This window comes from Propithecus coquereli, unplaced genomic scaffold (assembly GCF_000956105.1).
Source record: "Propithecus coquereli isolate 6110/MARCELLA unplaced genomic scaffold, Pcoq_1.0 Scaffold158, whole genome shotgun sequence".
Lineage (NCBI taxonomy): Eukaryota > Metazoa > Chordata > Mammalia > Primates > Indriidae > Propithecus > Propithecus coquereli.
The window spans coordinates 414,438-432,583 of record NW_012140302.1 but is presented as its reverse complement, the minus strand read 5'-3'; the positions used below and the strand labels follow the sequence as shown (position 1 = coordinate 432,583).

General features: G+C 53.6%; 1 protein-coding gene across 1 annotated transcript in view; it reads left to right on the top strand.

Moving 5' to 3' along the window:
• The first annotated feature begins 7,655 nt into the window (after window positions 1-7,655).
• Window positions 7,656-18,146, top strand: part of CAPN11 (calpain 11) — a 13,233-nt gene continuing 2,742 nt past the window's right edge. Inside the window, exons 1-13 of the mRNA XM_012640817.1 lie at window positions 7,656-7,677; window positions 8,941-9,191; window positions 9,555-9,624; window positions 11,571-11,689; window positions 12,455-12,588; window positions 12,728-12,896; window positions 14,159-14,242; window positions 14,341-14,426; window positions 14,674-14,748; window positions 14,930-15,090; window positions 15,307-15,485; window positions 17,562-17,573; window positions 17,892-18,103. Coding sequence (XP_012496271.1) covers window positions 8,964-9,191; window positions 9,555-9,624; window positions 11,571-11,689; window positions 12,455-12,588; window positions 12,728-12,896; window positions 14,159-14,242; window positions 14,341-14,426; window positions 14,674-14,748; window positions 14,930-15,090; window positions 15,307-15,485; window positions 17,562-17,573; window positions 17,892-18,103 — 1,529 coding nt within the window. The 5' untranslated portion in view covers window positions 7,656-7,677; window positions 8,941-8,963. The remainder of the gene's footprint in view (window positions 7,678-8,940; window positions 9,192-9,554; window positions 9,625-11,570; window positions 11,690-12,454; window positions 12,589-12,727; window positions 12,897-14,158; window positions 14,243-14,340; window positions 14,427-14,673; window positions 14,749-14,929; window positions 15,091-15,306; window positions 15,486-17,561; window positions 17,574-17,891; window positions 18,104-18,146) is intronic.

Genomic DNA, 18,146 nt, shown 5'->3' with positions numbered 1-18,146 from the left:
GTGGCCATGGCCAGATGGTACAGTGAGGATGGCCAAGCTCGTGGAGGTCGCCCAGGGTGGGCGTGCTGGGTCCTCTGTCTCTGAAGCAGGGGTGACCTAGGCTGGGGGACCGAGACTGGCCTGATGGGAGGAACTGGGTTGCTGGCAGTGACAGTCTGTGGGGGACAGATGGGAAGGAGAGAAGGGGAAGGCAGCTGTTAAACAGGCCACTGACCTAGGAATCCCACTGCAATTAGAGAGTTCTGCGGGGAGGCTCTCTTCTCCCCCTCCCCCCAGAACCTTCAACTGTCAAGCTCCATGCTAGCTGCCAGCATGCTGTACTCCCCAGGTGGGTGCTACTGGGGCGTCATCTCACTCCTGCACTCCTGCAGACCAAGGCCTCCCCCAGGGAAGGGGCTGTGTCTCCTTCAGACTGGGTGCCCCTTGAGGATGGGGACTGTGACTCCTCCATCACACTGGGTGCTCCCTAAGGCGGGAACCAGGCCTCTTCCTCTGACTGTTTGGGAAAGAGCAGGCCGCTGATGGCCAGACAGGGTGGTAGGCCAGGGCAGGAACCTTCCTCCTTCCCTCCACGGAGGGGTTGGAAGTGGGAGAGGAGCGGACCAGCCCTCCCATCGTCATGGCTGCCCGGGAAAAGGGCTTGTGTGAGGAAGCCCAAGCAGTCATTAGAGAAGAAAACCTCAGGGAACAGAGGAAACCTTTCCCATGCCTAGAAAAGCAGTCCCTCGGTCCAGGCAGATCAGACACCCAAGAGGGTGGCAGGAGGCCTGGGGGCCAGACTACAGTATCTGGGGTAGGGTGGGCTCGCCTAGCGGGGCAGGGCTGGGCAGAGCTGAGTTGTTCTTCTGGGGGCTGGGGGGTCAGAGGGCAGCCATGCTCAGCCAGCAGAAGGGCTCAGCCCTGGGCCTCACCCTCAGCATGGGGGGTAGGGGATTGGGGGAAGCTGGAGTTCCCCTATAAGGGGCTGGATCCAGCCTCCCAGCTTCTCCAGCCCTCACTGTTTACCACCCCAGGAAGTAGGCACAGCAGGAGATCCCAAACCCAGTCCCTGCTCCCCAGAAGTTTCCTGGGACAACATCTGAGTTTCCTCCCAGCTCTGGAATTCGAGCTGTCCGTAAATTTGCAGGTCCCCGAATAGCAATGTACTGTATTTTGAAAATCACTAAGAGAGTAGATTAAGTCCTCTCACCACAAAAAATGATCAGTATGTGAGGTCATGCAGATGTTAATTAGCTCTACGGAGCCATGCCACAATGTATACATATTTCAAAACACCATGTAGTACATGACAAACATATGCAATTTTTGTTAATTAAAAAAATAAAATAGGCCGGGCGCGGTGGCTCACGCCTGTAATCCTAGCTCTGTGGGAGGCTGAGGCGGGCAGATTGTCTGAGCTCAGGAGTTCGAAACCAGCCTGAGCAAGAACGAGATCCCGTCTCTACTAAAAATAGAAGGAAATTAATTGAACAACTAAAAATATATAGAAAAAAAATTAGCCGGGCATGGTGGCGCGTGCCTGTCGTCCCAGCTACTCAGGAGGCTGAGACAGGAGGATCGCTTGAGCCCAGGAGTTTGAGGTTGCTGTGAGCTAGGATGACGCCACGGCACTCTAGCCCAGGCAACACAGTGAGACTCTGTCTCAAAAAAATAAAATAAAATAAAATAAAATCGATGTAGTTTAAAAAAAAAGTACAGGTGCCCAGACTGATGTAAAAGACAGGATATGCACAGAGACAGAAAGCTTCCTACCCATTCACGCCTTTTATTTTTATTTATTTTTTTTTGAAACAGAGTCTCACTCTCTTGCCTGGGGCGAGTGCCGTGGCGTCAGCCTAGCTCACAGCAACCTCAAACTCCTGGGCTCAAGCGATCCTCCTGTCTCAGCCTCCCAAGTAGCTGGGACCACAGGCACGCGCCACCATGCCCGGCTAATTTTTTTTCTATATATTTTTAGTTGTCCAATTAATTTCCTTCTATTTTTAGTAGAGACAGGATCTCGTTCTTGCTCAGGCTGGTTTCGAACTCCTGAGCTCAGAACGATCCGCCTGCCTCGGCCTCCCAGAGAGCAGGATTACAGGTGTGAGCCACCGCGCCCAGCCTCCATTCATGCCTTTTAATATCCAGTGGTCCCCCCCTTAATCTTCAGTTGCACTTTTTGTGCCTTTATTTATCTACAGTCAACTGTGGTCTGAAAATATTAAGATATTTGAGAGAGAGAAAGACTACATTCATATAACTTTTACTACAGTATATTGTTATAATTATTCTTTTTTATTATTAGTTTTGGTTGTAAATCTCTTCCTGTGCCTAACTTATAAGTTCAACTCTATCATGGGTATGTATTTCTAAGAAAAGACATAGCATATATGGGATTACTATCCGTGGTCTCGGGCATCCACTGGGGGCCTTGGAACGCATCCCGCGCAGATAAGGGGGCTGGTGTATTGCTCTGGCCATCAGCCTGTGCTTCCCGCAGGCACCTTGGTCGGTCTGTCTCAGCTTGCCTGGGACCCTGGCCCAGGTGATGGGGCTTTGCTCCGTCTCCCTCTCTGGAGACCCTCTAGAGTTTTGATGACATCTGTGGTGGTGCGTATGGGCGTGTAAGCCTCCCTGCCAGTCGGAGCTGAGGAAGGAGCTCAGCCCCTGGGGACTGCAATTGTAGGTTTAAGCAATTAAAAATCACTCCTTGGGCTGAGTGACCACCAGGGTGCAGAGGGCTCCAGGGAGACAAGGAAGGTAAGATGGAAACTTCATCGCCTTGGTCTGCCCTCAGATGTTCTCCACACCCCTGGGAGAGCTCCCCACCCCAGTCCTGGGGGCAGCCAGGGTAGAGGCCCCCTGGGAGTGATCCCATAGTGGAAGGTCATGGAGCAGTTCACCTCACTGTGTGGGTCGCCTTAGACCATTCACTTAATCCAGGTTTCTCAACCTTGGCACTCGACATTTTAGGCCAGAATACTCTTTGTTGTGAGGGCTGCCCTGTGCCTTGTAGGATGTTTAGCAGCACCCCCAGCCCCTACCTACTAGATGCCAGTGGCTCCCCCAGCCCCAGTGATGACAACCAAAAATGTCTCTGGACATTGCCAAGTATTCCCTGGGGGGGCTCTGACTTAACCTCTCTGGGGAGGCCCTGGCTTCCACCCAGGTCAGATGGGCAAGGTCATTCCTGACCCGCCAGTTTCTTCGCAGGTAAAGATCACAGGGTAAAACCGAAGTGTTCAGTCCTCACCCCTCCTCCAGAGCACTCTTCATCTGTGGGGGCTCCACTGTTTGGTCCTGATGGTCCAACCCTTCTCGATCTCTTTGGACAAGGAAATAAGTCACTCACTTACCCTCTCCTCCCCACACTGACCCCCTGACACACACGCACACTCGTATTCATTTTCCCATGGCCTGAACAACTCAGGAAGCTTCCTCTAGCATTTCTGAGAGAATCTGAGGGCTTGGGTTGCAAGAGAGAGGGTTTGAGGCCGGGCACAGTGGCTCACACCTGTAATCCTGCTCTCTGGGAGGCCGAGGCGGGTGGATTGTTTGAGCTCAGGAGTTCGAAACCAGCCTGAGCAAGAGCGAGACCCCGTCTCTACTAAAATTAGAAAGAAATTAATTGGACAACTAAAAATACACAGAAAAAATTAGCCGGGCATGGTGGCGCATGCCTGTAGTCCCAGCTACTCAGGAGGCTGAGGCAGGAGGATCGCTTGAGCCCAGGAGTTTGAGGTTGCTGTGAGCTAGGATGATGCCACGGCACTCTAGCCCGGGCAACACAGTGAGACTCTGTCTCAAAAAAAAAAAAAAAAAAAAAAAGAGAGAGGGTTTGAGAAAAGTGGAGAGGAAAGTGGAGGGACAGCTCCCAGATTCTGGCTCCACCCACCCTCTTCCCCACTCCCCAACTGGATTCTTCCAGAACCAGGAATTCACAGTGCACCCACCACTGCGGAGTCGGGGGATGAACTCAGAGCAGGGGAAAGGAACAGTTACCCACCAGACCTCCCTGATTATCCCACCCAGCCTGGGGGCCTCGTTCCCTGGCACCTGCTGCTCCCCGTCTCTGTGGCCCGTGGGACTTAGCCTGGGGAGGGACCCTGCGGGATCCTCTCGGAGCTCATGTGGGGGTGCTTCTGACCCCTCAGTTCCCAGCCCAGAATAAATCCTCCAGACAACGTGTCTGAGGTGAGCTGGGGTTTGCTCTCAGGAGCTCAGACCTAGTGGCAGAGAGAGACAAGCACAGAGATGACCCCGATATGTTGAGTGATGTCACCGTTATCATTAAGTCCTACGAGGGAGGGTGCATCCGCGATGCAGAGCAGGGGCCTGTGTGATCCTCACGGGAGCTCGGCACACACCCGTGGACCAGCTAGGTTGGGGGAGACAGCGAGTAACGTTCTCTGAGAGCCTGCTAAACGCCAGTCTTTTTCACATATGTTGCATTATTCAATCCCCAAACACCCTTCAGGTATTAAATATAAAGCAGCCTCTTTACATAGGTGAGGAAACCAAGGCTGAGAGGCAACGTGCCCAGGTCACACAGCAAACTGCTCTGGCTTCCGTGCAGCCCAGGGCAAGAGATCTGCTAAAGGGGAATAAGCTGCCTTCCCCATCCGTTTCCAACACCTGTATGTATCCTCAATGCCCCTCTGGCTGCCCCCCACAGAGAAGTGACTAACAAAGACCACAGACCGCACAGAAATTGTAGTCAGATGGACAGAGGGAGACACTGGCCTGCTGGCCTCTCTCATGCCTCTCTCCAGACAGCTCTGCCTCCCGCGTGGCTGCCTCCCAGCCGGGCAGTGATGGGCAAGAGCATGCACCCATCTGCCCACCGAGCATGCGGCCTTGAGAAGGTTCAACCTTCTGTGCCCCAGTTTCTGCACCTGCAGCGGGGAAGTGGTAGCAATACGCCTGCCCGACAGGGTTGTTGTGAGGATTCAGTGAGCTAATGCAGGTAGAGTGTTGGGAGCGGTGCCAGGCAGGGGGTGAGCCCCCAGACACTGCTAACTATTGTCATTCTTATAAATGCCATGTAAGCGCTAGCTGCTCTTGCAGCTGAGGGCGAATTCCTAATCTCTTCTCATCATAAGACATGGGCTCTGTGGAAGAAGCAAAGGACAGGATCCTGGGTCCTTCTTCAACCTGATTCTTGAGACCAATAAATTTTTCTCAGTGGGAGCCAGAAGGCTCCAGGCCCAGGGGACCCAAAGGGACCCCAGTATCTTTGTTCATGCCCCACACCAACACTGCACCTTCGTCCCTGGTCCCCAGTGTAGGCATGAGTGTGTGGGCGGTGCTGGGTTGGAGTCCGTAGGACCTACCATTTACCAGTTACCTGTTCTGGGAGGGTCCTTGCTAGGGGTTCCCCCTAACCAAGTGGGGATTCCAGGGATGAGCCACACACCCACCCACCCCTTCACAGATGGTCATCAGGCCATCTTCCAGTGGGAAAACCAACAGGCGCAAACCTCCTCCCTTCCGGAGCTGCCAGGGAATATCTTTCAAAGTATTTGTTGGGCATCTGCTCAATACAGCAGCGGGACTGCAGCAGCAAACAAAACAGACACAAATCCCTGCCCTCGTGAGCTTTCATGCATGAGGGAGGCAGAAAATAAATAAAATAGAGAGCATGTCGGGTGATGGCAGGACAGGGAGTAAGGCAGGGACAGGAGAAAGGAAGCACGAACAATGACTCCAGTGCAGAGCAAGGCACTCCTTCATTCCTTCATTTATTGAAAGCATTTCTGAGCCCCACTGGGGGGCCAAGCACTATGGCGATAGAGGAAGGAGACAGACAGGTAACTCGGAGCAGGTAAGCAGTGATGAGTTGAACAGGGACTGGGAAGCCAACAGGACTTTCCCCAGTGGACACAGTGTGTGCGTGGGATCAGGAATGATTGCAGGTGGAGGCACAGCGATGGGAACAGTCTGAGGCCACTGAGGAATGAGGCAGTCCCCATAGGGTTTGGGTCTGTCCTGCTAACAAGGGCAGAGCCATCTGAAGTGTGGGGAGGGGGCTCTCTCTCATCAGGTTTGCCTTTTAAACATCTCAGCCAACAATGTGGAGAACCAGTGGGGAAGGAGGAGGTTAGAGGAAAGGGTCCAGTTAAGAAATTATTCTTCTTGCCTAGATTTTTGCTATTTAAGGTCAACCTCTTGAATAAGTTTTGTGCCGGAAACCATTGCAAATGCCCTAGAACATCATCACCCCATTTCCCAGATGGAGAAGCCAAGGCAGGGGGAGATTAAGCAACATGCGTGGGAGGCCTCACTGTTAGGGGATGTTTACCTTCCGAGTCCACGCACTTACTGCACTGCGATGCAGATCCACACCCGGGCAGCCCCATCGCAGGCAGTTCAGAGGAGGAGGACAGGAGAGAGGCTAGGGGAGCACAATTGATGATTAAAGGATATAGTGAATGAGTAGGGCAGGGAGGGAGGCTCTAGGAAGATTCCCCAGGTCTCTAGCTTGGGGGAAGTGAGAGGAAGAAAATGAGCTCAGTTTGGAATTTGAGCTGTGGGGAGGAGACTGGCGGGAGGGGATGCAGGAGACTGCTGGAGGACCGTCTCTTCTGGGATGCAGTGCTCAGGAGAGCTGGTTGGACGGGCAGGGTCTCCCTTGGACTGCAACACAGAGGAGGGGCAAAGGGATGGGTTTGTGCCAGGAGTGGTGAGCCCAGGGCTGGAGGAGGCTCTGGCACTGGCTTTATCCTACTGGCGAAGTTATGTCCTGGAAAGTGCCGGAAGAAGTAAGGGGTTCAAAACCTCACTCAAAGGAGGTTGATGTGGCGTGTGGCAGGGGCAGCATATGTGATGATTGGAGAGGGTCTTCAGGAGCCAAGAAGCAACTTGGGGTCCAGGGCGTGCCTTAGAGGCTTTGGCCTAGGACAGTGATGGTGGCGATGGAAATTAAGGCCCCATGAGGGGAATTCCCTGTGAAGGACTCTGCGACTGTCTTGATGTGTCACACAGCTGTGTTGGGAACTTGGTGGACAGGGGGTCATTACTGGACCTAGGGAATTCCTGAGGAGGCACTCGTGGAACAGAATGGGTCTACCAGTTTGGGGCAGTGGCAAGAGTAGGGGCGTATCAAGAGATAAGTCCAGCAGCAAATGGCCCAGGGATGCCCTTAGTTAACAAAGATGGCGCTGGCTCTGCCAGCCTTGGGCTAAGGAGAAGCGTTTCCCTTCCCCTCGGGAGGCACTGTAGGATGGAGGTTGCAGATTGAGTCTGGGATCTGCATCAGACTTCATCCCACACCCAACACTTACTCCATGACCCTGGGCAAGCTACTTAGCCCCTGCTTCCTTTTCTGGTCACCGGGGCATTGCAGGTACCTATCTTCCGGGGCTGGTGGGCCCAGCACAGAGCACACTCAGTACTGTCAGGACTAGTGACCTTGTTCCATTCACTTAGGGGAGGAAGGATAACTGAGATCCCCTGGGGAACTACCCCCTCTGTGGGCTCCATAGGGTCTCACCTCTAAACAATGCCAGGACCTCCTGCCCCTCCCTGCAGCTGCCCTCTTCCTTTCTAGCTCTGACTCCTCCCACACCCCTGGCCTCAGCTGGGCTCTGTCTAACTTACACTGCGTCCTTCCTCCCCGCCCCCAATCTCTTTCTCGTTCCAGGGCCAGCAGAGAACACAGGAGACTGAGGGAGAGCAGGCCCCAGGGTGCATGTGCCAGTAGCACAGATGGCGACTCTGTGGCCTCCTCTTGCTCCTCCCTCACTCTCTTCTCCCCTGGCCTCTTTCTCTTCACCCCATCTGCTGGTGGTGACGGGGGAGTCAGCTGTGTGTGCGTGGGAGGGTAGGGGGCGATCCTCAGGAAGGGATGTAAGCAGGTTGCAGTCCCCCTGGGGGCGGAGGGACGACAGAGCTCCTGAGTCCCCAGCTACCGGGCTGGCTCAGGGTCTATCAGCCAGCCTGACTTTCACTGTGAGACTCACCCACCCCCGCCCCTGCTGGGCCATTCCCTAACTCGCCCCACCCACCCCCTGCAGCCTGGGGGCCCCCTGCCCTCCTGCCCTCTACACTCCATTATTGCCACTCTCCCCAAAAGGCGGTGTCTGTTTGGGTGGTCTGGAGGCTATTTTTTTAACAGCTTCATTGAAATAGAATTCACATACCATACAATTCGCCCATTAAGGTATCAATTTCATAGCTTTCAGTATATGCACAGAGTTATGCATCCATCACCACAAGCAATTTTAGATCATTTTAGATGACTTAGATCATATCCTTTAGCCATCGACTTCCAGTTCCCCATCCCCCTAAGCCCTAGGCAACCACTAATATACTTTCCGTTTCTATCTAGATTTGCCAATTTCAGACATTTTATATAAATGGAATCATACAATATGGGGTTCTCTGGGACTGGCTTTTTCAGCTTAGCATGTTCGTAAGGTTCTTCCGTGTTGCAGCATGCATCACTGCCTCGGTTCTCTGTGTGGTTGGATATCATTCCATTGCATGTACCGTCCGCATTTTGTCCATTCATCAGCCGATGGACATCAGAGGTTTTTTCCCACTTTTTCGCTATTATGAATAATGCTGCCATGAACATTTGTGTATAAGTTTTCGCATGGGCACATATTTTCATTTCTCTTGGGTATTTACCTAGAAGTAGAATTGCTGGGTCACATTTACGTTTAACAGTTTAAGCTGCCACCAGACTGTTTTCCAAAGTGGCCACACCATGTTCATTCCCACCAGCAATGTATGAGGATTCCAATTTCTCCAAGTGTTTGCCAACACTTGTTATTATCTTTTTATTATAGCCATCTTAGTGGGTGTGAAGTGGTCTTCATTTCATCGTGGTCCTGATTTTTATTTCCCTGACTAATGATGTTATTTCTTCATGTGATTACTGGTCATTTGCATATCTTCTTCTGAGAAATACCTATCCTGTTTTTTAATTGGGTTACTTGTCTTTTCATTACTAAGCAGAGCCCACTTTTCCCAGTAAGGGAATGGTGGCTCACATAAACAGCAGTCGACTCAAGGCCAAGGGTGTGGGCCAACACAACAATGCCCAGAACTATGGAAACCAGAGCTTCGAGGAGCTGCAAGCAGCCTGTCTAAGGAACGGGGAGCTGTTTGAAGACCCCTTATTCCCTGCCAAACCCAGCTCACTGGGCTTCAAGGAACTAGGCCCCAACTCCAAGAATGTTCAAAACATCTCCTGGCAGCGGCCCAAGGTGGGCATTGGAAGGCGAGGCGTGGGTGGAGGGGCTTGTAGTGACTCCCAGTCATTTCTATAATCCCCAGTCCCCCACCACCCTATGCTGACCCTGGCACTGGGCTCCACCAGAGGGGGCTGGGTGCAGGAGGTGCAGTTCCGAACAGGCTGAGGCCAAACCTCCCAGTTAACGATTGGGAAGTCACTCACCCGCCTTTGCTATCACAACCCATGGCTATGCCAAACTGGCCCTGCACCCTCTCCCTCTCCCCTTATCGGTTCCCCTAGAACTTGGAGGTAGGCATCCTTCCCCAGTAAAGGTGGGAGGGAGGCAGGGACAGGGCGTCCTGGGCCTCCTGAAACCTTTATTGCTTCACTGTAGGACATCACCAGCAACCCTCTATTCATCGCCGATGGGGTCTCTCCGACAGACATCTGTCAGGGGGTGCTTGGTGAGTGGGGTGCAGGAAGATGGTCTCTACCGTGTGGAGGGGTGAATCTGGGAAGAGCGTTAGGAAAGCAGGGTATTTTTTATTTTTGAGACAGGGTCTCACTCTGTCACCCAGGCTAGAGCACAGTGGCGTCGTCATGGCTAACTGCAGCCTCCGAATCCTGGACTCAAGCGATCCTCCAGGGTATCTTCTGAGGCTGGAAAACAGAGACCCCCCAGGTTCAGACAACCGGCTTCTGCACCCTCCCTGCCCCTCCCGAGTCTAGATGCCCCCCACCCCTGCTGCAGTCTGGGTCTGGGGATGAGCTGGACGGATATATTGGTTATTTGTGGCTACATGACTAATTAAGACTTAGTGACTTAAGTCACAACAAACATTTCTTATCTCACATTTTCTGTGGGTCAGAAATTCAGAGGCAGCATAGCCGGGTGGGTCTGGTTCGGGATCTGTCATGAGGCTGCAGAGGAGATGTCAGCTGGGGCTGTGGTCATCCGGAGGCTTGGCTGGGGCTGCTGGATCTGCTCCCAGATAGCGCACTCACGCGGCAGGAGGCCTCAGTTCCTTGGCATACAGGCTGCTCCACAGGGCTGCTTGAGTGTGTGCACAACACGTGAGCTGGCTCCCCCAGAGTGAATGGGCCAAGAGAGAGGACAAGGCGGAAGCCATGATGCCTTTTATGACCTAGTCTCAGGAGTCACACGCCATCACTTCCGCCATATTACATTTGTTAGAAGCTAGCACTGAAACTGGCCCACACTCAAGGGGAGGGGAATTAGGCCCTACCTTTTGAGGGCAGGATGGTCAAAGACTTTGTGGACATATTCTGAAACCACCACAGGTGCTAGAACCTGCTCGGTTTCGGGTGTCAAATCGGGGAGCCACAGGGTCCACTCAGCCCACTCCCTCCAGGCTCCCATAGACAGCCCAGGGACAGACCCTCCTCCCTGCGCCTGGTCCTGGTCCACAGTTTCCTCCAAACCCCTCTTTACGGAGAAGGCCAGGGTGGGCTTCCTCTGGGACTGAATTCTGTCCCCACTGGGGCTGAGGAAAGGATGGGGTGTGGGCAGGGCAGAGGCCAGGAGACCTCACGCCCCAGGGCTGCTGCTGAGGCTCACTGGGCTGGAGAGGCACTGGGCCATGGGCGGGGAGAACTGGCTTCTCCCCAGTCACCCTGATGGCGACGGGGATTGGAGCATCCTTACCCTTCCTTTCCCGCCCTCTGCCTCCCCAGGCAGCCAGGAGGCCACTTGGTAATCGCAGCAGTTTCCCAGTGCCCTCAGCCTCGGCCTGGCCTGGGGTGTCCACCACCCTGCCCCCGGCGCCCCCAGTGAGGGCTGAGATGCCCGGGAGATAGATAGCAATGGCTGACTCACGGCGCTCTTCCCCCACAGGCCAGGGACACTGCCCCTGTGCCCCATCAGCGCCCAGCTCCAGGGACCCCGCTGGGGTACAGGAGACCCCCCTGAGTCTCCAATATAATGTGGGGTGTGATGGAGAGACATCTGGGACCTTCACGGCCACACCAGTGTACTCACGGGGGCGGGGGGTGGGGGGCTTGGGGGAAGTGACCAGATTTGTTCAAGGGGTGGGAGAGTATCAGCTCTCTCCCAAAGAAAGCAGGTTCCAGAGCGGGGAGCAAGACCCTGAGGCCCAAAATACCCCCTCCGCAAACTCCAAAAAACAAAAGCATGCGGCTCTAATTTGTGAATCTCTCCCATAAACGAAAACATACAGACACTCACCTCCCCAGAGCCCGTCCCTCTGACCTCAGCCTTCCCCGTTTGCCTCCTTCCTCAAGGCTCTACAGGGAGTGCTGAGGGAAGGCGTGTCTCTGCTGGGGGGCAGGGATGGGGATGGGGCCAGGCTCCGGCTCCTCTGGGACTTGGATTCTGGGGTCCCCACACAAGCGGGGTGCTCAAGCGGCAAAGCCCTGCCTGTCTTTCCAGGAGACTGCTGGCTGCTGGCTGCCATCGGCTCCCTCACCACGTGCCCCAAACTGCTGTACCGCGTGGTGCCCAGGGGCCAGGGCTTCAGGAGAAATTACGCTGGCATCTTCCACTTCCAGGTGAAGGGCAATTTGAGAGCCAGAGTCACTTTGTGGCGTGTATGTGTGTTTGTGTGAGAGAGAGAGAGAGAGAAAATGCATTTGTGCTTTGAAATTTACCTTTTTCCCTTTTGAAAAACAACATTTATTAGCGTGGGTTTTCGCCTCATTATAAGAGAATTATCTGCTCACAAAAGAAACCATGTAAGCTAATATTTTTAAGCCCAAAAAGAAAACAGTTGTTATCAGTTTGCCATCCTCCTCCTCCCTTTTCCTTCTCTCCTTCTGATTAATTATGTATATGCGTGTGTGTGTGTGTGTAACATTGGTAGTCTCTGTCACATAAATTCTGTTACCTGCCCCTTTCATTTAGCAACATGTGGACAAATTCTCCATGGCATAAAATATTTCTGAGAATCATTAAGAGTTTTTAAGACCTCAGAGATCCTACAGTCCAGCTGTCTTTTTTCAGAAGAGGGCCTGTGATCAAGAGGTGGGGGGGTTCACCCCGCAGGCCATGGCAGAATCTGGAGGGGTTCAGGCTTTTCGTTGCCTTCCCTTCACTAGTCAACCACTCTGGTTCGTGGGACCACAGACACTGGCGTGTCACTGAGCCTGGCCACCAGGAGGCGCTTGGACGACAAGGTTTTCATGCAAGGGGTGTGTGTGTGTGTGTGTGTGTGTGTGTGTGTGTGTGTGCGCGCGTGTGTACATGCATGTGTGTGGTGGGCGACCCTGGGGCAGACAGATGGCCCTGCCCCACTGAGGCACCCTTGCTGCCCACAGATTTGGCAGTTTGGGCAGTGGGTGGACGTGGTGGTGGATGACCGGCTGCCCACAAAGAACAACAAGCTGGTGTTCCTGCACTCACCTGAGACCTCTGAGTTCTGGGGTGCCCTGCTGGAGAAAGCCTATGCCAAGTGAGTGCTGGGAGCCAGGGACAGCTGGAATCAAGAGGAAGAGGTGGAGGGGAAGGCAGGACACATCTTCACTTCACCCTCTGCTGTCCAAGCTCACACCTCATCCCAAGCCCAAACAATGTCCCCTCTGTGCCCACAGGCTGAGCGGGTCCTATGAAGCACTGTCAGGGGGCAGCACAATGGAGGGCTTTGAGGACTTCACAGGGGGCGTGGCCCAGAACTTCCAGCTCCACAGGCCCCCAAAGAACATGCTGAGGCTCCTTAGAAAGGCCATGGATCGATCCTCCCTCATGGGCTGCTCCATTGAAGTAAGCCAAGTGTGCTCCTGCCTCAGGGCCTTTGCACCTGATGTTGCTTTCCCCCAAGAGGCTCTTTTCCACACACCCGCGTGGCTAGCTCCTTCTCATTCACGTTTCAGCTCAACTGCTCCTTCCTCAGACAAGCTTTCCCTGCCTCCCAGTCTAAAGTAGCTCTCCCCACCCTGTTTACTTTCTACTTGGTTTTGATTTTCTCCCAGACATTTATCATGATCTGAAATTATCTTGCTTTTTTTTTCTCTTAAAAGAGGGCTGGGGGGAGGAGGAAGGGAGGAGCTATCTTGCATTCCCAGCCTGTCTTCTCCAGACGGCACTCACGCTCCATGAGGGCAGTCACCTTATTTGGCTCACTTGCTGTGGGGCCTTGGGACTTAGGAAGGGGCCTAGCTTCCAACAGGCACCCGATAAACATTTGTTTGAATAAATAAATGAGCCTACAGTGCTGCTGTATGACCCAGCAATTCCATTCTTGGACATTTACCCAGAGAAATGGAGACTTGTGTCCCCAAAAAGCCTGTACAAAAATGTTTACAGCAACTTTATTCCTAATAGCCAAAAATGGGAAACAACCTAATGTCCTTCAACAAGTAAGTGGTTAAACAAACTGCAGTGAGTATATGCACGGACTAGGACTCAGCGATAGAAAGGAATGAACTGTGATATGTGCAGAAAACTAGAACAGCTCTCCAGGGAATGCTGCTGAATGATGAAGAAAGCCAACCCCAAAAGGTTACACAGCGTACGATTCAATTTATGTGCCATCCTTGAAAGGACGAAATAACGGAGATGGAGAACAGATCAGTGGTCGTCAGGAGGCGGGTAGTGCGAAGAGGTGGGTGGGGCGGTAACAGGGCAACACGAGGAGGGGCGCTGTGGTGATAGAAATGACCGCTGGCTTGACTGTGTTGGTGGCTACACGAGATTACACACGTGATGAAATCACATAGAACACACGCAAATGAGCACTAGTAAAACTAGGGAAATGCTACTAGTAAAGCTATTAACAGCAGCACTAGGGAAGTCTGTATAAAGTTGAGGGGTTATATCAATATCGACATCCTGGTTTTGATATTGTGCTGTACTTTTGCCAGATGTTACTGCTGGGAGAAACTTGGTACAACTGCATGTGAACCTACGATTATTTCAAAATAAGTGTAATAGTTTTTAAAAAACGAACCTGGAGAGTTCTCACCTTTCTTCAGGGGCCCCTGTCCCTCTGACCCCGAATGTCTGCCCTTCCCTCTGTTCCGCAGGTCACCAGCAATAGTGAATTGGAATCAATGACCCAGAAGATGCTGGTGAGGGGACACGCTTACTCAGTGACTGGGCTTCAAGATGTGAGTCCTGGCAGCGGTGCTCTGCCCTGAGGGCCACAAGAAGGAAGAGGACTTCCCCCCCGCAACACCGTGCCCTGACCTGTGACCCCCTCCCGCAGGTCCCCTACAGAGGCAAGATGGAAACACTGATTCGGGTCCGGAATCCCTGGGGCCGGATTGAGTGGAACGGAGCCTGGAGTGACAAGTAGGTGCACCTGACCCAGGTGAAGGGTGGGCTGAGGACACAATGGACACCTCGAGTATGGCAGTGCCATGGAGGGATCGATGGTGTCCGGCCTGTGAGGACGATCTGTGCACCAGGGCAAGCCTTCCCTCTAGATTCTTCACCTAGCTCAGGACGCCAGTGGGCAGGCAATCTGGAGCCCTGTGGGGAGGAAGGAGGTGCCCCCGACCCCCCACCCCTCTCCTTCCATGGCCTGTCTCTGCTCCAGCTCCGGGGAGTGGGAAGAGGTGGCCCCAGAGATTGTGACAAAGCTGCTGCACAGGAAGGAGGACGGGGACTTCTGGTCAGTGTGGCTGGGGTGGGCTTGCTACTCCCCCCAGGACCGGTCCTTCCTCTCCCCTGCCGCCCTCCCCACCGCGCCTGCCTCCCATAGCAGTTTTCCTTTCAAAGGGCTGGGGGTGGGGGCGCGGGGACCTGCAGGTGTGAGTGTGCTGCTGACAGGCTCTACCCCACCCCCGCCACAGGATGTCCTACCAGGATTTCCTGAGCAACTTCACGCTCTTGGAGGTCTGCAACCTCACACCCGATGCGCTCTCCGGGGCCTGCAAGAGCTATTGGCACACCACGTTCTACCAGGGCAACTGGCGTAGGGGCAGCACCGCAGGGGGCTGCAGGAACCACCCCAGTGGGTGAGGGGGTTCAGAGGGCCGGGGGTGAGAGAGGGACCACAGACTCGCTACGAAACCAGGCCTGGGGCACAAGGTCACGGGGGTCGGGGTCCGTGAGGTCAGGGATCAGTTAGATCCCACTACCCTGTGGCTGGGGAAGCTGGGTCCTCCCTGGGAAGGGCATGGTCAAGCACTGCCCCCAGCGTACCCATCCTGACCTGCTTCCTCCACAGACACATTCTGGACCAACCCCCAGTTTAAGATCTTTCTCCCCGAGGAGGACGACCCAGAGGATGACTCAGAGGATGATGCAGTCGTCTGCACCTGCCTGGTGGCCCTGATGCAGAAGAACTGGCGGCACGCACGGCCAGAGGGGGCTCAGCTGCAGACCATTGGCTTTGTCATCTTCTCGGTGGGTGCCTGGCTCCCCCGGCCACTTTCGCTCCCTCATCTGGCCTCGCCCCCTTTAGGACCCTTCCTCCCCAGGGTCACTGCCTGCCTGGGAGTGGGACATGCTCCAGCAGGCTCCACAGCCCTGACTCTTGAGTGGTGCTTTGTGCTTTTTTTTTCTTGAAACAGGGTCTCATTCTGTTGCCCGGGTTAGAGTGCAGTGGTATCATCATAGCTCAAACTCCTGGGCCCAAGTGATGCTCTTGCCTCAACCTCCTGAGCAGCTGGGACTCCAGGCATGTGCCATGCCTGGCTAATTTTTTTTTTTTTTTTTTTTTTGCATCGAGTATTCTGTTGCTGTAAAATTTTTAAATTTTTTGTAGAGATGAGTCTCACTATGTTGCTCAGACTGGTCTTGAACTGCTGGCCTCAAGGGATCCTCCCACCTCAGCCTCCCAAAGTGCTAGGATTAGAGGCATGAGCCACGGCGCCCGGCCACTTTGTGCTTTTTGAAGCCGGGCCAGCAGTTTTCCTTTCACAGATTTTTTTTCATCTATAACACTTAGCTGGCACATTCTTTGTGCCAGACAATGTTCCAAAGTCCTTAAGAACACCTTTGAGGATGAGGAAGGAGCTTGAGGGCCAGAGAGGTGAGGTCACTTGCCCAAGCTCACACATCCAGGGTCAGAGGCAGAGCCTGTGTCCTGATTCCCAGACACTCAGGCTTCTCCACAGTTCCCAGAAAATGTCCCCCTAGCCGCCCCGCCAGCAGCATTTACCCCAAGTCCAGGAGCAAAAAGACATCCCTGACAAGCATTTCCTACACCAAACTATGCTTTGCAAAATTCTAGAAATGGCCATTTGTTCATTCACTTATATAAACAAGTATTTATGGACCACTACCATATGCCAGGCCCCCGTCCAGTCTCCAGGAGTTCAATAGTGAACAAAAACAAATACAAGCCTTGTCTTCCTCCTAGGCCACGAGGCCACCAGGCCTAGGAGTGACATGCCTCAAGACAACATTCTCAAAGTTAGATAAGTCAGGAAAGGCTCCACTCCAGCCTGAGCTCTGCAGTGCACACGAGCACATGAAAGACGCTGACCACGCGGCCCTGCAGTAGAGCGACCGATTTAGCTTGGTTTAACTCACCTTTTCACAAACTTCCTTGTCCTCGATCCTCAACTCCAATAATCCCCTGTTGACTCCCTGCAGGATCTGAGTGTTCCGTGAAAAAGCATTCTGGAAAATCCTCTCCAGATTACCATCCCAGCTATTTAGTTTTTTAGTAGTGCGAGGTTGGACAAATCTCCTCACCTCTTTGGGATTCTGTTTCCTCTCCTTAACTTGGAGTGATAAAAATCTACCCCCGTAGGCCGGGCGCGGTGGCTCACGCCTATAATCCTAGCTCTCTGGGAGGCCGAGATCGGGTGGATCGTTTGAGCTCAGGAGCTCGAAACCAGCCTGAGCAAGAGCGAGACCCCGTCTCTACTAAAAATATAAATAAATTAATTGGACATCTAAAAATATATAGAAAAAATTAGCCGGGTATGGTGGCGCATGCCTGTAGTCCCAGCTACTCGGGAGGCTGAGGCAGGAGGCTCGCTTGAGCCCAGGAGTTTGAGGTTGCTGTGAGCTAGGATGACGCCATGGCACTCTAGCCAGGGCAACAGAGTGAGACTCTGTCTCAAAAAAAAAAACAAAAAAAAACTACCCCCGTGAAACTTTGTGTAAATTGTACTTTACCCTCCAAAGCTGACGGATCCTTCTGTTTTTCTGGTAGAGGCAGGGTCTTGCTATGTTGCCCAGCCTAGTCTTGAACTCCTGGTTTCAAGGGATCCTCCTGCCTTGGTCTCCCAAAGTGCTGGATTTGCAGACATGAGCCACCATGCCCAGCCTCAGGGATTCTTAATGCCAGAACCCACACCCCCCCCATCATCAGTGTCCCAGTGCCCTTAACACCCTCCCCCCGCCACACACACACACACACACACACACACACACACACACACACTATGCACATCCCACCTGGCTTCCAAAGGCCTGAGCCCCTTCACCGTCCTAGGGATCTGATCCTCCTCTCTCTCTCCTTCCCAGGTCCCAAAGGAGGTATGGAAGATGAAGACGTGGGGCTTGTCCCTGAGCAGGCACCTACCGTAGCCCTGGTTGCATGTGGATTGGCAAGGGGTGGGATCTGGTGAAAGGCTGTGGGGAACACGGCTTAGGATTCCAGCCCCATAGGGCCCCATAGGGTCGGGAAAGGAAGACACCATATTGGGATTGCCTACTGCTTGGGTGGGGTTCAGGCCAGGTCAGTTGGTGAAGATAGCTACTTCCAAACCTCCCCAACCAGGCCGTCCACCTTGGGCGACCCTCTGTCCCTGACCACTCGCGCCAGTCCTGTACCCACCTCCAGGGCGCGTATAGTTTCAGACCATCCAGGATATCCACTTGAAGAAGGACTTCTTCATGAAATATCAGGACCACGGCTTTTCAGAGACCTTTGCCAACTCGAGGGAGGTGAGCAGACAACTGCGGCTGCCTCCGGGGGAGTATATCATTATTCCCTCCACCTTGGAGCCGCACAAAGATGCCGACTTCCTGCTCCGCGTCTTCACAGAGAAGCACAGCGAGTCCTGGTGAGGGGCCCCGCCTCACTGCGCCAAGGGCCCCAGCCCAAGA